Source organism: Drosophila erecta, unplaced genomic scaffold (assembly GCF_003286155.1).
Source record: "Drosophila erecta strain 14021-0224.00,06,07 unplaced genomic scaffold, DereRS2 tig00000218-arrow-arrow-pilon, whole genome shotgun sequence".
In the NCBI taxonomy this organism is placed as follows: domain Eukaryota; kingdom Metazoa; phylum Arthropoda; class Insecta; order Diptera; family Drosophilidae; genus Drosophila; species Drosophila erecta.
In genome coordinates this window covers 158,236-172,849 of record NW_020825212.1, presented here as the reverse complement: position 1 = coordinate 172,849, position 14,614 = coordinate 158,236, and the positions used below count along the sequence as shown (strand labels likewise).

The 14,614-nt window shown below is 46.8% G+C and overlaps 4 protein-coding genes across 8 annotated transcripts; 2 read left to right on the top strand and 2 right to left on the bottom strand.

Annotated features, from left to right (window-relative positions):
- Positions 1-606: 606 nt before the first annotated feature.
- Positions 607-6,792, top strand: LOC6550962 (protein trapped in endoderm-1). 3 transcript variants are annotated; one of them, XM_026982757.1, is made up of 8 exons: positions 2,469-3,493; positions 3,589-3,819; positions 5,034-5,197; positions 5,264-5,409; positions 5,511-5,611; positions 5,677-5,779; positions 5,897-6,393; positions 6,456-6,792. In XM_026982757.1, the coding sequence occupies exons 3-8, from the start codon at positions 5,035-5,037 to the stop codon at positions 6,640-6,642; spliced, it is 1,197 nt and encodes a 398-aa protein (XP_026838558.1). In that variant the 5' UTR covers positions 2,469-3,493; positions 3,589-3,819; position 5,034; the 3' UTR covers positions 6,643-6,792. The 3 variants fall into 3 exon arrangements, with proteins under 3 accessions (XP_001976991.2, XP_026838558.1, XP_026838557.1); XM_001976955.3 differs by lacking the exons at positions 2,469-3,493; positions 3,589-3,819 and adding an exon at positions 607-1,066; XM_026982756.1 differs by having other exon boundaries at positions 2,469-3,819.
- Positions 6,793-7,049: 257 nt separating this feature from the next.
- On the bottom strand, positions 7,050-8,219 carry LOC6550961 (60S ribosomal protein L35). Of its 2 annotated transcripts, none has more exons than XM_001976954.3 (3): positions 8,103-8,219; positions 7,467-7,603; positions 7,050-7,381 (listed from the first exon to the last, which is right to left on the bottom strand). In XM_001976954.3, exons 1-3 carry the CDS (start codon positions 8,103-8,105, stop codon positions 7,150-7,152), a joined length of 372 nt encoding a protein of 123 aa, XP_001976990.1. In that variant the 5' UTR covers positions 8,106-8,219; the 3' UTR covers positions 7,050-7,149. The 2 variants fall into 2 exon arrangements, with proteins under 2 accessions (XP_001976990.1, XP_015011009.1); XM_015155523.2 differs by lacking the exon at positions 8,103-8,219 and adding an exon at positions 7,746-7,904.
- Positions 8,220-8,627: 408 nt separating this feature from the next.
- Positions 8,628-10,002, top strand: LOC6550960 (ras-related protein Rab-18). The gene is made up of 3 exons (XM_001976953.3): positions 8,628-8,854; positions 8,938-9,370; positions 9,432-10,002. The coding sequence occupies exons 1-3, from the start codon at positions 8,796-8,798 to the stop codon at positions 9,531-9,533; spliced, it is 594 nt and encodes a 197-aa protein (XP_001976989.1). The 5' UTR covers positions 8,628-8,795; the 3' UTR covers positions 9,534-10,002.
- LOC6550959 (RNA-binding protein 25) lies at positions 9,907-14,579 on the bottom strand. Of its 2 annotated transcripts, none has more exons than XM_026982753.1 (7): positions 14,277-14,579; positions 14,127-14,221; positions 13,797-14,038; positions 12,213-13,398; positions 11,318-12,149; positions 10,592-11,241; positions 9,907-10,470 (listed from the first exon to the last, which is right to left on the bottom strand). In XM_026982753.1, the coding sequence occupies exons 2-7, from the start codon at positions 14,187-14,189 to the stop codon at positions 10,375-10,377; spliced, it is 3,069 nt and encodes a 1,022-aa protein (XP_026838554.1). In that variant the 5' UTR covers positions 14,190-14,221; positions 14,277-14,579; the 3' UTR covers positions 9,907-10,374. The 2 variants fall into 2 exon arrangements, with proteins under 2 accessions (XP_026838554.1, XP_026838555.1); XM_026982754.1 differs by having other exon boundaries at positions 14,127-14,216.
- Positions 14,580-14,614: the final 35 nt, after the last annotated feature.

Sequence of the window (14,614 nt, the reverse complement as noted above, 5' to 3'; positions counted from 1 at the left end):
TTTAAAAATTCTTAAATATATACTTTTTATCATATTTTACTTTAGCGTTCAGAAGAGGGTTTCAAATGTATTGCATTCATTTAAAAAGTTTTATAAACACAATCGTACCTTTGCCATCGCCATCACTTGTAACGAGTATTTAATTAGCGCGACCTTGACGAAAAGCCGGCTTAAACGGCGCCACAACATGCAAATTGGCAACACACTCCATCAGGTATGAACTTGGCACTACTAGTGAAAAATTATTATTGATTGGTTAGTCAAAAGAAAATATGTGCAGCTGTCACATGGCGAAAATTGATTGCGCATAGATCCTAATGGCCTGCAAAAAACCATCAAGCTTCGAAATGGACAGCCACTAAGCGTTAATGAATGCAAATAACAGCAAGTGATTTCGGTCCACAAGTGAAAAGAAGTCAGGAGAGAACGAGACACGGAAATTAAATTTCTTAAGCTAAAAAGCGTAATGAATTTTCGCTGATTGGCGAGCTACGTTTCTATTTACAATTATCCTTTAGGCCCGGCTTAGAATTTCAAAAACCGATAGGCGCCTGCGCAGCGCGACAATCGATAGAACGCCCACGGCGATAGCCCGCCCCTGCAATCGGTCGGGAGAGAGAGAACAGTACGGTTACTGTAAATTTCTATGCCAGCAAACGGGGCTCGCTCAAGCCGCTCACTATAGTCTCTCATTCCAGCTCGATCGGTCAAGTCGTTTGCTGAGCGGCGCTGCGCGTTTGTTGTTCTTGTTGCCGCTGCTGTTAATTGCCAAAGAAAATACGACACTGCGCCGTGCGATCGCAGATCTCTCAGTTAGTTTGATTGGTTTAAGTTGGCCAAGCAGCCAAGTCCGTTTCGATAAGTCAGAAGTCAATGTGAGAAGGCCAGAAAGAATATCGGCTGGCTATTACAGTATTTACATATTTTGTTGCGTTGTTTTTTGTTGCTGTGCTGCGCGGAGCGATTTAATGTCAACACCAAAATGCAATTCGAAAGCATTTAAGAAACGCCAAACGAAGTATAAATTTATAATAAGCGGAAAACACTGAAACGAGTTCGTGTTCGGGTGAGTTGCTATTGCCTTTTGTTTTTGTTTTTTTGTGTTTCTCTTTCAAGACCAGAATCCAAATCCGGCCAAAAACGGCCTTACCTTTGTTAACAATTTGAGTTGCGCGTTTTATTGTTGTTGCATTTGGTCCACACGCACACAGAGAAGCGCAAACTGCATGCGCATGTGTATTTGTAATGGAACGATTATGGAACGGCTGTTTTCACAATTCAATATATCGTCGTCTTGCTCGCTCACATCCCAAATCCCGAATTCCACCCTCTCACAGAAAAAGAAAAACAACAAAAAAATCAGCAAAGAGGGGAGAAAGAAGTGGATGGGGTAAGAGGATGCGTAAAAATGCAACCGATACACCGAGAGAAAATCAGCTAATCAAGGATAATGCATGAAAATTGTAATCTCAAATTCATTGGCTTATGCTGTTGATTCACTCCCAAATTGCTTAATGTATCATTTCAATTTGGAAAAGATACGTAATGTGACAATTCATTGTTTGGCCGAAATTTTGAAACAAATGAGTCATTTGTTTCTTTCCATAATAGGATCATGTCCTGGAAAAATACATTTGCAATTGAAATGAAAGCCAGGCTTATAAACCCAAACAGACTTCCAAAGCCTCCGCTTCCGATTTGCTTTCTCTTTCGCTCTTCCCTTGCCCAAACATCAGCTGCATGAATCATCATCTGCCCCTCCCCTCCTCCCTGTACCAATGCAACAGTTGGTAGCCACTCATTCAGCTCGAGTCTCTTAAAAACGACAAAAAGTGTAGAAAAACCCAGCTCCAAAACGATGCACTACACATGTGCACTATCTACATTGTAATTAGCTTTCGATTAGTCAGCGAAATGCAACAGAAGCGGAACATATTTCCTGAACACTGCCACGATCAGAAAAGAAAGAAAATTAAAAGAAAGAGATTGTTGGGTAGTTCTACAAATGGGACCTTTAAGAAACTCGGACAAATCTCCTAGAACACCGTGCAATGCAATGCGATGCAATATCAATACTATAAGTATTTTCCAAAAACCATACTAAACCCAATGCAATTATAGTCGAAATAACTAGGACTATCAATTTTCAACCATCATTATGTTGAAGAAGATGCCATGGGATTACGCTGCTTTAATTGATATCATGAATAACACAATCGGGGCATTCACAGCCAACCTTTGGAACTGGGTTAGATAAAAATTCAGAAATTTATTAGGAAGACTTTAAGATAATAAAATAAATAAATGCCTTATTTGCATACGACTTCCCGCCCGCTACATAAATACGTGATTGTAAATATGTGTTTATTGATTATTTTTAAAGCTTCGTTCCACCGCTTGTCTTGGCTTTTCTCTTTTATTGTGCGGCGCACAGAGAATTTGGAGCGGTGGGAACCCAAGGCTGATAAGACTTTGATGTAAATATATGTATATGTACATAGCGCATATCATATGCCTTATGTGCTTAGCTGTGTGTACATTATGTGCACATACTTGTGAGGGGCGCGATCTGCGTATTCCGAAGTGGGGTAGTGTTATCTCTGATATCTTTGTGCCATCATCATTGCCAACTGTTGAGGGGCAGCTTGGTGCACACTCGCGGGCAGCTCTTTAGTTCCCACTATAAATACATTTAGAGAGCTGCATGTTTATTAGTTATGATATTCATCATATGGCTGGATAGTTGGAACTCTTGAAACGCCCTCTGCTGTTTGGACACGCATTTATGGGAAGGGAATTAAACGAAACGACATGGGATGGTGCTCATTTTGGACGGAATGCTCTGGGATGCATATTCAGATTTCCACATCCAGTTGCGGCCCGATGCTCCCCCTTTTCGGAAACAAAAACGAGAAAATAAGATGGTACTGAACAGAACTGAACTGAACTGAGGAGACCGAAAGAACCGAAACAACACACATAGTTGGAAGTTGGAAAACAAACACACATGTTGATCATGCATGAAAGCGAACCGCTGCTCCCCCGCCCCACAAAATATCACCCCATCCCATGAAACCCCGTATTTGGATAGTTGGATAAATGGATGGATGGATGAGGTTCCCAATCCCGTTCCCAGAAGCATATAACCACCACGCACCGGAAACAACGTTAAATGCGTAACAAGGCGCTTTTTAATTTAACCGATCCAAATAAAAGAATTAAATAAATGGAATTGTGTGCACATGCAAAGCAGTTGGGACAGCAGCGTTATCAGCAGGGTGAAAAACGCACGAAAACGCATGACAAACCCCGGCTTAATTGAAATTGTCATTGATTCAATACGCAACATACGCAGCATATCACTGATGGTGGTTGGGTTCTTTTCACTGGAAAAAGCGAAACTGAATCCATTTGATTGCATTTGTGTCGCAAGAAGGAACACCACATTGCTTCCATCGCTTTTTCGCTTATCAACGGGAGAAGAAAGGAAAATGTACGTTTAATTGGTCGTAAAAAGTGCATTACTGGTAGAGTCGCTGATAGCTTCTAGCCGGCTGTTCGCAATGATAACAGTGTAACAAATTCCAGAGGAGCCCCCTTCAAAGGCGAGATTCCAAAAAAAGAAGGAGCGTTTCGAAAGTCTGAAGCATAACTAGAAGATAAGGGTCTACTTGACAGCATAGCGAAACTATTGTGTATATTTCCAAATTTCAATTGGAAACGAAACGGGGCCAGTCAATCGCTTAAGTTATCGGAATAATCGCTTGAATTGCGTGAAGCTATCGCCGCAAAGTGAATTGGTTTCGCCCCAAAAGTCAGGTTTGTGTATATTCACTTCTATATATTCCATATTTCCCCCGGCTTATTCATGGGAATAAGAAATGTTTTGAGCTGAACTCGATACCTCAATAATAACACGACTTTGCGTCGTATTTTCTGCCAATTAAAAGATAATACGTGACTAGACCAATGAAATCCAAAGCCAATACATATAGTTGTTGAAAAGAAAGCGACGCAAACTGGTCAGGTAATGCGTCATCGAGTCATCTTGGCTGATTAGCACAAAAGCCTGTTCTCATCTTTATGCAAATGGCTTTTTCTGCTTGAAAGTGGTTGAAGTTGTTGAACAGGAACTTTAGATGCCACCAACAGTTTCCACAGCAATTAAACCGAATGTTTAATTGCACATAACAGGCGTGCTTCATGTTCCTGTCTGCGTGTGACATTGATCTCCTTCTGAATCCTGATTCGATAATATGTAATCTTGGAGCCATCAATCATGCAGTCAGCTATATAGCACCATATTATTTCAAGCCGTTTGCCTTGCTCGGAGTGACGAGGAAATTGGTGGAAAAACTCGAACATTTGATGAAAAATTCGTACAAATGTGAATTCAAATGGCGTGCAAAACCGGCTCGATCATTACGATTGACCAGTTGGCCGGCAGAAATCTTATAACAAAATCAGTTAACATAAATCAAATGTCTCGGATGCGATAAGCTGGTGGGAGTACGGAGTTCGCCGACTTCCTCGCTAATCCCGTCGATCGGATCGGGTTTTCCACGGTGTCATGCCGAGGAAACTGGACTATTGCATCCGCAAAGCGGCGACATCCATTCATTCACAGATTTTCCCGCGCCTGAAACTCGATTTTGCGGATTACATTTCCTTTATCAAGTTCAGAAATCGAACAGACTAGATAATACAATACTAGATTACAATCCCTAACGTGCATCATGCTACTGGGCAATTATGTATGGTAATTAAATTAATTTCTTCCAATCATTTTATCGTTGTGAAACAACACAACGGAAGTTTGAGTAACATATTAAGTTGTATGCATCCGGCTTTTAACTTTCCTTCCTAAATACTCAAGATACGGGCTAACAAATTTAAATAAACAATAAGTTTAGCGTAAGCAGTTTAAATTAAACAACTAATGCAACCATTAAAGATACAGCTCCTTTTGATAACCTAATCAAATATTAGTAATTGGAATGGCTAATGACATCGTTTTGTTATTTTTCCCGCAGAATGGACCAGGACATGGATATGGGTATGGGCATGGCAACGGGCATGGTGCCGGACGCCGAGATGCTGATGGATGACACGGGGGCCACGCAGTCGATCTACCCGCATTCGGCGACATTATTCGCGGCCATTAGCGCCTGTGTCTTTGTGACGATCGGCGTTCTTGGTAAGTAGTTGGCATCCAGCTCCTCGATTACTAAGTTGTTTTTATCCTTGCTGATCTGTCCCACAGGCAATTTAATTACCCTGCTGGCGCTGCTCAAGAGCCCCACGATACGGGAGCACGCCACAACCGCCTTTGTCATCTCGCTGAGCATATCAGACCTGCTCTTCTGCTCCTTCAGTTTGCCTCTGACCGCAGTGCGATACTTCCAGGAGGTGAGTCATCATACCATCCATATGGGCACAGATATACCTGTGAATGTAATTAGTGTGTTTGATTCTAATTCATATTTCCAATTGCCTTATTTCAATGACAGAGCTGGACTTTTGGGACCACGTTGTGCAAGATCTTTCCGGTGATCTTCTACGGCAATGTGGCCGTTTCACTCCTCAGCATGGTGGGCATCACCCTGAACAGGTAGGCCCAGTCTAGTCCGCATTGTCGCAAGCTAATCCGCAACCGTCACCCTAATCCCCTGGCAGATATACGCTCATCGCTTGCCACAGCCGCTACTCGCAGATATACAAGCCCAAGTTCATAACCCTGCAGCTGTTGTTCGTTTGGGCCGTGTCCTTTCTGCTGCTGGTAAGTGAAACCTCTAAAATGTGAGACCGAAGTTGCTAAAGAACAAGAAACCCTCTCATTCTTAAGCGCCTGTATGTTTTCTGTGTATAAATTCAACTAATCCGTGTCCTTTCCCAGCTGCCGCCCATACTGGGCATCTGGGGCGAGATGGGCCTGGACGAGGCCACCTTCTCCTGCACAATACTCAAGAAGGAGGGGCGATCGATCAAGAAGACACTGTTCGTGATCGGCTTCCTGCTGCCCTGCCTGGTGATCATCGTCTCGTACTCGTGCATCTACATTACGGTGCTGCACCAGAAGAAGAAGATACGCAACCACGATAACTTCCAGATCGCGGCAAGTGCGGGGGCCAAGGGCTCCTCGTCGTCCGCCGGCGGATCCTACATAACCACCACGTGCACGCGAAAGGCGCGCGAGGACAACCGACTGACCGTCATGATGGTCACCATCTTCCTGTGCTTCCTCGTCTGCTTCCTGCCACTCATGCTGGCCAATGTGGTGGACGACGAGCGCAAAACCTCGTACCCCTGGCTGCACATAATCGCCTCCGTGATGGCCTGGGCGTCCAGCGTCATTAACCCGATCATCTATGCGGCCAGCAATCGCAACTACAGGTGAGTTTGCTGGCTGTTTTAGCTTCTAACAGGGATCTCATTGCGAATCTCTTGTATTTCAGAGTGGCCTACTACAAGATCTTTGCGCTGCTCAAGTTCTGGGGCGAACCGATGTCGCCGATGCCGAGTAGAAACTATCACCAAAGCAAGAACTCCAAGGAGCTGTCGGGCGTCATCCGCAGCACGCCTCTCTTTCACGCTGTGCAGAAGAATAGTATTAACCAAATGTGCCAAACATATTCAGTATGATCGAGATAGCAGACGAGTCTTTGTCTTAGAGCTTGTAATGCATATTAATTACCTACTTATTACTTGTTAGTTCATAATTATTTACGATGTACGGCCGTGCTTACATCAAAGACAATCGAATTAAATACATATACGTAGACCAATTGAGAAGGCTGAGGTGTTTTCGAAGTTGTAAATAAGTTACAATAGGTGGTTTACTTCTATAATGTGCAATCTCTGTTTTTGCTCCATAATGGTTTTAAAGTAAATAACGCCATTCATCACTGCATCTGAGATAACATTTGGATCCAACCAACATGATGTTTGGATCAGCGTATAAGGCACTTGTTTTTCAACTAATTTCGATGAACCCACGGCCAAGCCATGTGCCACTCGCGTTTCTCGGTCACAAATCAAACACGCATCGGTATTTTTCACTTTAAAAAAAAGATTTTATTTCGTTTTTCTTCTTCATTGAACCGAAGAACCCTTAACACGCACTATAGACAGAGAGTATCTGGATGCATCCTAGGCCTTGACGGCGAACTTCCTCTGGGGGAAGACGGAGCGCTTGCGGATCTCCTTGAGGGTCTTGCGGTTGGCATCACGCGGAGACAGAGCCTTGCGGATGGCGCGGGTCTTCTTTTTGCGCAGATCCAGGGGCTTGTACTTCTTGTTCTTGAAGACCTTGCGTAGATTCTCCTTCTGCTTTTGGTGCATCACGATGTAGACGCGGGCGATGGCCTTGCGGACAACGCGGCTGTATGGATTAAACGGAAATGCAGAGAAGACAGGGAATTAGTTCGAGACGCTAGTCAGTCACTGTGCCGCGGCGGTGTACTCACATCTTGGAGAGCTTGGAGGGAGCTCCTCCAGTCACCTTAGCCACGCGCAGGCTGAGCAGCTCATTCTTGAGCTCATCCAGCTGCTTGGTGAGTTCCTTCTTGTCCTTCGTCCTCAGCTCGGAGCACTTAACCTTCACCTGGGCGGGAGCACAAACAAACGGGCAGAAAACAGATCATTAGTATCGGTGCACTAGAAATAGCATGGCCATTTGCCATTGGCCAGTCAACTGGCCGACAGGTTCGATCATTAGTGTTGCTACCATCGGTAGGGAAACCAACCATTTTTCTAGCTCTGCTATTTAACACTTAGCACAGAAAAAAAAGACGAATTCTCCGTATTCACTAAACTAGCAAATCAAGAAATTCAGCACGTGGCTTAACGCAACCTCTCCGGAAACGCGGCGAAAAGAAAAGGAAAGAAGAAGAGGTGCTAGGGGTGAGCATAAAATAGTGTGCTAGCGTTGGGCGTCTTGACTGGCCTGCATTATTGACTTGCTGCTGCATTATTAGTTGTATTTTGTATCAACAACATGCACACGAGTGATTTAGGACGCGGTTTATGCATAGCTTCGGCTTTAAATTGTTTCGATGCATCGTAAAATAGGTTAGAAATCTCTTCGCTCGCAAAATACCAACCATTTTTCTCGCTGGTCACGTCAAAAAAGAAAGATGGGACTGGGAGGAAAGAACTAGCTGGTGGTGGCACTATTGTAACTCCGCGCGGCGATCCAGTGGCAACGCTGATATCGAACCGGTTCCGAGGCCGTCGGAATAATAAATCAAATTACTAGGATTGCAAAATTATTCAAAATAAACCAAGTGCGTACCATTTTATTTTGGTAGTGCCAACCATTGCTAAATAAAACATTGTCAGAGAGCCACAGAGAGAACCACACATTACCCACATTGCTCTTATAACTATTTAACTATTTTTCTAATTTTGATTATGATTTTTCTAATTATGAAATGTTTCTTTTCCATGGTAAGTTTTCTCTCATATGCAAAATTTGTATGTTATTTATAAGACAAACTATGCTAAGCGCAGAAAGTATTCCTAAAATATGGTATATAATAAGTGTTAATAGCTGATAGGTGTGCCAGAAAATAGCCAAATTACAGCTAGAGTTCCGCCACTAGTTTGAACTCCCGGTCTGGCAGAGCTGCACTCACAGAGGTCCATCTCTAGCGTGAGAATGTAAACAAAGCAGTCAGGTGGCAACGCTGCAATCACTAAATAATCTGCATAAATAGTAATACAATTGGCAATATTTTTATCGGTTTAAGTAAATAATAGGAGTGATAAGCAATTAGCGAAGCTCAAACCATAGCATGGCTGATCGAGCTATCAAGCTGCTGGTGATCGGAGAGAGCGGCGTGGGCAAGTCCAGGTGCGGTCCCAAGTCCATGGAGAAATTCCACTGCGTATATTACTAAAAGCTTGCAACCCTCATCCATTTCCATTTCGCCATAGTTTGATACGTCGCTTCGTGGAGAACAAGTTTGATATGAACCATGACGTCACGATTGGCATGGACTTCAAGAGCAAGGTGATGAACGTAGATGGCATAGACTACAAGGTGGCCCTCTGGGACACAGCGGGCGCCGAGAGATTCCGCAGTCTGACACCCAGTTTCTACAGGAAAGCTCTGGGCGCCATTCTGGTGTACGACATCACCAACAGGGACAGCCTGGTCAAGCTGGAGACCTGGCTGGCCGAGCTGGACAGCTACAGCGACAACCCCAACATTGCCATCATTGTGGTGGGCAACAAGATCGACCAGGAGCGCGTGGTCGATCGCGAAGAGGGTCGCAAGTTTGCCAGAAAGCACAGGGCCCTCTTCATCGAAACCTCGGCCAAATGCGATCAGTTCGTCAGCGATGTGTTCAAAGATGTGGTGGAGAAGGTGAGTTGCCTGCCAAATACTTACCACCTAAAGCTTATAACCATCCGCATCCGCTCTGCAGATCGTCTCCTCCGAATACTTCAACAATGGCAATAGCTCCGCGGGTCTGGACATCGCCAGCGATCGGGATCTGGAGGCAAGCGCGTCCACGTGTTACTGTTGATTTCGTATGCTGTACGTGCTTTTTGTCAAATTTATTTCGTGTATTTATTTAATCGTTTCAATATCACTAGCATAAACTCAATCTTAATGTTCAATCGTGTACTCCTATCTGAGCAGGGATAATGATTCACTTTGTTTGCCAGGGACAGCTCAATCTGAGCAATATCTTTCTATTATTCCTGTATTAACTAAAGCTAATTGGTAAATACTTATTCTACGCGGGCACACACCAATATTTATTATAACACATGCTATAATAGCCCACTTTGCACACATCTGATACAATTGCAGCAAGCATTTTATCTGGCTTTTGATTCCTGCACAACTCTCATTTGATGGCATTTCGTCTTTCGGACCAGTCAAAAGTCTAGTTCTGCATTTACTTTTCATTGTTTTATTGAAATGAGGAAAGTTTTCCATTTGCGTTCAAGAACGCAACAAATAAAGAGGAGAATTGGATCAGAGACCAACTGAAATGTACATTTTTATTTCTGTACGGTTTTCTTCTTTGTTGCTTCTGGTGGTGTAAATTTATAAGTGAGTTTTAGTGGTGTATTTACAATAATCGATGATTAATTTTAGCAATTAACGCTAACAAGGTGGATTTAGAAATCGTTGAGGCTGCGCTTCTGCTTCCGCTGTTCACTATTGGCTCTCTCATCATCAATTTCTCGAAGATTCCTTGCACGCGGCAGTGGCTTAGAAAACAAAGCTGGACATTTGGCCGCAACAATTTCCGGAGCACGCCCCCTATGTACAAACTTGTAATCGCATAGGTTCCGTAAGAGTAACTTAGGTTCTATTCACGCAGTTCCCCAGCGATGCGCACGATGGGCATCCAACTATTTCCCCGCAATTCCGCTCTTCTTGGCGTCAAGTTCGTAGATGAGCAGGCGCCACATCTTTACCACAAAGACCTCGGCTTCCTCGTCGAGTACCTGAGGATTGCATCGAAACAGAGGGAGAGGGGTAGAGTTTGGATTTGTTATGGTTCAATCATTCAATCGTACAGTAATATGACTGACTTCTAGTGGCAATCACTATCGCACCAAAACTCACCATTTGTACATCATCCAAGATGCTTTGAGGCGGACTGCCGGCCAACACTTTGGAACATATAAAGTCCACTAGCGTCGGCTCCGGCTCACCGATATACTCGATGATTTTCTTATTGATCCATGGACGTATTTTGCGTTCCATTAGACCGCTGTCAATCTCGTTGCGGTCAAGCATATAATTAAATAGCTCCTCCTTTTGCGTGGGAATCCTGTCAATAATGCTTTTTATATGCCGCCGTTTTTCATCATACACCTTAGCACCATTCTCATCCTTTTTGGTGTTTGCAGCGGCAGCATCTGCGCTACTGCCAGCAGATGCAGCTGCCTCATTCTTACCATGTTTGCTGTTGCTGTTCTGTTTGTTGTTGCTGCTGCTGCTGCCGTTGTTCTTGCCACCGGATCCGTTCGAACCGGAGCCGCCAGAGCCAGAGCCGGATCCCGAACCAGAACCCGACCCCGATGAGCCGCCCGCCTGGGCGATCTTCTGGCTAACGGCAGCGGCTGCAGCTGTGGCCGCCGACACGGCCGAACTTTGGCGATCCGCCGAGCTGCTGTTGTTGTTGCTGCTGCTGCTGTTGCTATTCGCAGCTCCGCTGCCGCTGCTGGATGCATGATTGGATGGCGTGGTGTTGCCCATGTTGTCATCGTAGTCTGCGAAAGGGAACGGGGGAACAGCAAGTGGTAAGAGGATTATCCTAGAGGATAATTCATCGCATTGAAAACTCACCTAGCGGCACCAGTTTGCGCTTCTTGGGATTGATGTTCTCATCGTTGTCGTCATCGTTGACAAAAACGCCCGTCGCCTCTATCTTCTTCTTTTTGAGGTTGTTGCCCAGCGTCAGCGAGATGAGGGGCATGGTCATGGGCGGCGTGGCCGAGGGCAGCATGGCATCGTGGCCCGAGCCTTGGTCATTCAGCATGGCGCTCTGCGTGGGAGTGTGGATCTGGGCCAGTGAATCGCGCGACTCACTGTTCTGCCTGCTCAAACTGTTCGACCGCGACTTGTCATTGTTGTTATTGTTCTTGGCATAGCCACCACTGGCATTGGAGGCTGTGTCGGCCATGGAGGCGCGATCGTCATTCGATATGGAATCATCATCATTCATACCGGCCGTGTCCGGATCATAGTTGTCCAGCTGCTGGCCCTTCTGTCGCTGCTTCTGCCCCTCGCCGACTTCTCCCGCTGCCGAGGCGGCCTGCTTGCGCTGATGAACTGAAGCGGTCGCCGCTGCCGGAGGCTCTTGGTTCACATTGATCAGGATGCGTGGCTCGTAGAGCTTCTCGATCTCGCGACGCGCCTTCTCGAACTCCAGCGACGGATTCTCGTATTCGCCGCTAAAGAACTTGGACTTAAGCTCGGCCAACTCGTCGGCCTCCTTCTCGCGATCCTTGGAATCGGCATCCGCCTCACGCAATCGTTCCGCCAGTCGCTGCTGCAGTTCGCGACCGCGATAATATTGCGAATCGTCGCGCTCATCGTCGTAGTCTTCGACGAACTCCTTCAGTCGCTTGGCGTCGGTCTCGCGCTCCTCCTGGCGCAGCAGTTCCTTCAGACCGTACTAGTGGACATAAAATTAATAATTTGTGATTGCGAACATATGCAGCAGACGTTGGTTACTTACCTTCTCATTCTCCTTGGCCTTGCGCTTCTCGCGAATCTCCCAGTTGGATAGGCGCGTCTGGTAGGCGTCCTCCTTCTCGCGCGCCTTCTTCTGGGCTTTCTTGCGGTCGCGCAGCTCGTCCTCCATTTCCTTCTCACGCCGCGAGTCGCGGACTGGCTTCAGCAGCTTCTCTTCGCGCTCCCGTTCGCGTTCTCGGTCGCGCTCCCGTTCGCGCTCCCTTTCGCGTTCCCGTTCGCGTTCACGCATCTCATTGCGCTCCCGTTCGCGCATTTCGTTGCGTTCCCGCTCCCGCTCGCGCTCCCGTTCCCGCTCCCTTTCACGTTCGCGCTCGCGCTCCTTGTCGCGTAGCTCGCGCAGCTCACGCTCACGTTCCCGATCCTTGGAGCGGGATTTCGAGCGGCGGCGACGCGACTCTTTGGAGTCAGAGCGGCGCTCCTTTTGTGTTACCTCGATGGCAGCCGTCTCCTTGCGACTGCTGCCACTGCGTCCGGTGGAGGATGATGACTCCTTTGGCTCCTTAGCGGCCGCTGCTTCCTTGACCACAATGGGGATTGCTTCCTTGTCCGCTTTATCCGAACCATCAGCGCCATCGGCGGCGGATGTCGAAGAGGTGGCTGTGGCGCCGGAGGAACTGGTGGCCGCTGTCGACGAGCTGCTGGACTTGCTGGTCGACGATTTGCGCTCCTTCTCGCGCTGCTTTTTGCGCTCCTTGTCGCGTTCCTTCTCCTTGCTGGCAGCAAGCTTCTCTTTTTCCTTCTCCTTCTCCAGCTCTTTGCGGTGTTCGTCGGCCTCCGCACGCATACGGAATTTGCCTATCTCGCTGCTTATCAGGTTGCGTTTTTCTTCCTCCAGGGCATTTTCGCTCAGCACCTTGATCTTGATGTCGTCCTCGCGGCGCGTCTTCTTGTTGCGACTCGTGCTGCCGTACAAGTCGGCGCGACTGCTGCTGTCGAATCCGTCGAACTCGTGCTTGTGCTCCTCCAGGAATTCATGCATCTGGGCAATGGCGAACTCGTCCTCGGTCTTTTCGTCCACTGGGTTGGAGCGATCGCCGTTCTTGCACTCCTGCTCCTTGTAATCCTCGATGAGCACTTTGTTCTTGGCATCCACCTTGGCCACCAGCTTCTTGCCATCGATCTCCAGCTCGCTGAGCAGGCGCACAGCTCGCATCGCTGCAATAGGTCCGCTGAAAAAAGGAGGTCAAGGAAATCGGTTAGGCAGAATATCATAAATAACATTTAGAAAACCAAACTGGAGTGGCAGACCATTCGTCGTAAGCAATATTGCAAATAAGCTCAACTTTCTGATCCTTTGTTTAGAGTTAGGCCTCTTAGAAGTGCTCGAGTGGTTGGTTATTCGATCGCTCATATAGCAATTCAAGCAATTTACAGATCATAATGGCTCCCATAACAACCTTTTTATAAATAAACTAAGCTATTCTGGGAAACGCATCCTACACCTCGTGGGATGCGTTCAGCCGCTGTCTACGTTTGCAGTAGCCTTTTAAAGTAACCAGTAGCTTTTCTAGCATTATTTAACCAATCTGGAAACCTTTTTGTGCTACTCTAAGCCTATTGAACGTACTCAAATTCGCAGAAGCCGAATGTGGAGACCCGCTTCCAGTTGATGACCATGCCGCAGGCCGTCAGGATGCGTTTGAGCAGTGGCTCCGGGACGCGTTCGCTGATGTTGCCCACGAAGACGGTGATGATGGGTCCGCGGAACTGTGGCTGCGGCTCCGGGGGACGATGGTATACTGTCGGCTGTGAGCTGATGGTGGCCGAGTTGCGGAAACTCCTCGGCGGCTTGGCCATGTTCGGCATCATCTGAAGGCGAAAGAAGTTGGTGAACGAGGATTTGGCGTCAGATCCATATAGTTCAATGGTGATTGTGACCCAGAAATGGGCGACTTACGTGCGGCGGCGGTATGGCTGCATTCATAAAGGGCGGCATGGGCGCCCGCGGCGGGTACGACATCTTGTGCGCTGCGACTCCTTTGTGATGCTGTCCTTTAAAAACGCAGCTTTAGCGAGCTTGCAAAATTAAAGCCGACAATTCACACACCCACACACAGACGAGCAACACACAGACACACACACAGGCACGCACGGATGGGCGCAAACGCCACACGGAGTGGCAAATGTGAGTGTCGATGTCCTATTTCCTGCTTCCGGAGCTGGGCGCCCGCAAGGTTCACTGAACAGATCACGGGACGGCTGGCCTGCAACTTTTGTGTTCACGGCGCGTGCTAAATCCACGCGTAAATTACCGAATAGAATCTGCTTTTTCTGCGGCCGTTGTCCTAGGGATGGTAGCTGCCAGCAAGCTGCTATCGACTGATGGCGTGTAAAAATCGATGGGTGCCGTCCCGTCATCGATTGCCAGCGGAGCTGCCAACGCTA

Bases quoted from the DNA above. Each gene is read 5' to 3' on its own strand.
- LOC6550962 (XM_001976955.3), top strand. From the start codon at position 5,035: ATGGACCAGGACATGGATATGGGTATGGGCATGGCAACGGGCATGGTG. The intron at 5,410-5,510 runs GTGAGTCATCAT...TTTCAATGACAG, and splicing joins CAGTGCGATACTTCCAGGAG to AGCTGGACTTTTGGGACCAC. The intron at 5,780-5,896 runs GTAAGTGAAACC...GTCCTTTCCCAG, and splicing joins CCGTGTCCTTTCTGCTGCTG to CTGCCGCCCATACTGGGCAT.
- LOC6550961 (XM_001976954.3), bottom strand. The intron at 7,382-7,466 runs GTGAGTACACCG...TAATCCATACAG, and splicing joins CCCTCCAAGCTCTCCAAGAT to CCGCGTTGTCCGCAAGGCCA.
- LOC6550960 (XM_001976953.3), top strand. From the start codon at position 8,796: ATGGCTGATCGAGCTATCAAGCTGCTGGTGATCGGAGAGAGCGGCGTG. The intron at 8,855-8,937 runs GTGCGGTCCCAA...ATTTCGCCATAG, and splicing joins AGCGGCGTGGGCAAGTCCAG to TTTGATACGTCGCTTCGTGG. The intron at 9,371-9,431 runs GTGAGTTGCCTG...TCCGCTCTGCAG, and splicing joins TCAAAGATGTGGTGGAGAAG to ATCGTCTCCTCCGAATACTT.
- LOC6550959 (XM_026982753.1), bottom strand. From the start codon at position 14,189: ATGTCGTACCCGCCGCGGGCGCCCATGCCGCCCTTTATGAATGCAGCC. The intron at 13,399-13,796 runs GTACGTTCAATA...TCCTTTTTTCAG, and splicing joins TTCGGCTTCTGCGAATTTGA to CGGACCTATTGCAGCGATGC. The intron at 11,242-11,317 runs GTGAGTTTTCAA...TCCCTTTCGCAG, and splicing joins GCGCAAACTGGTGCCGCTAG to ACTACGATGACAACATGGGC.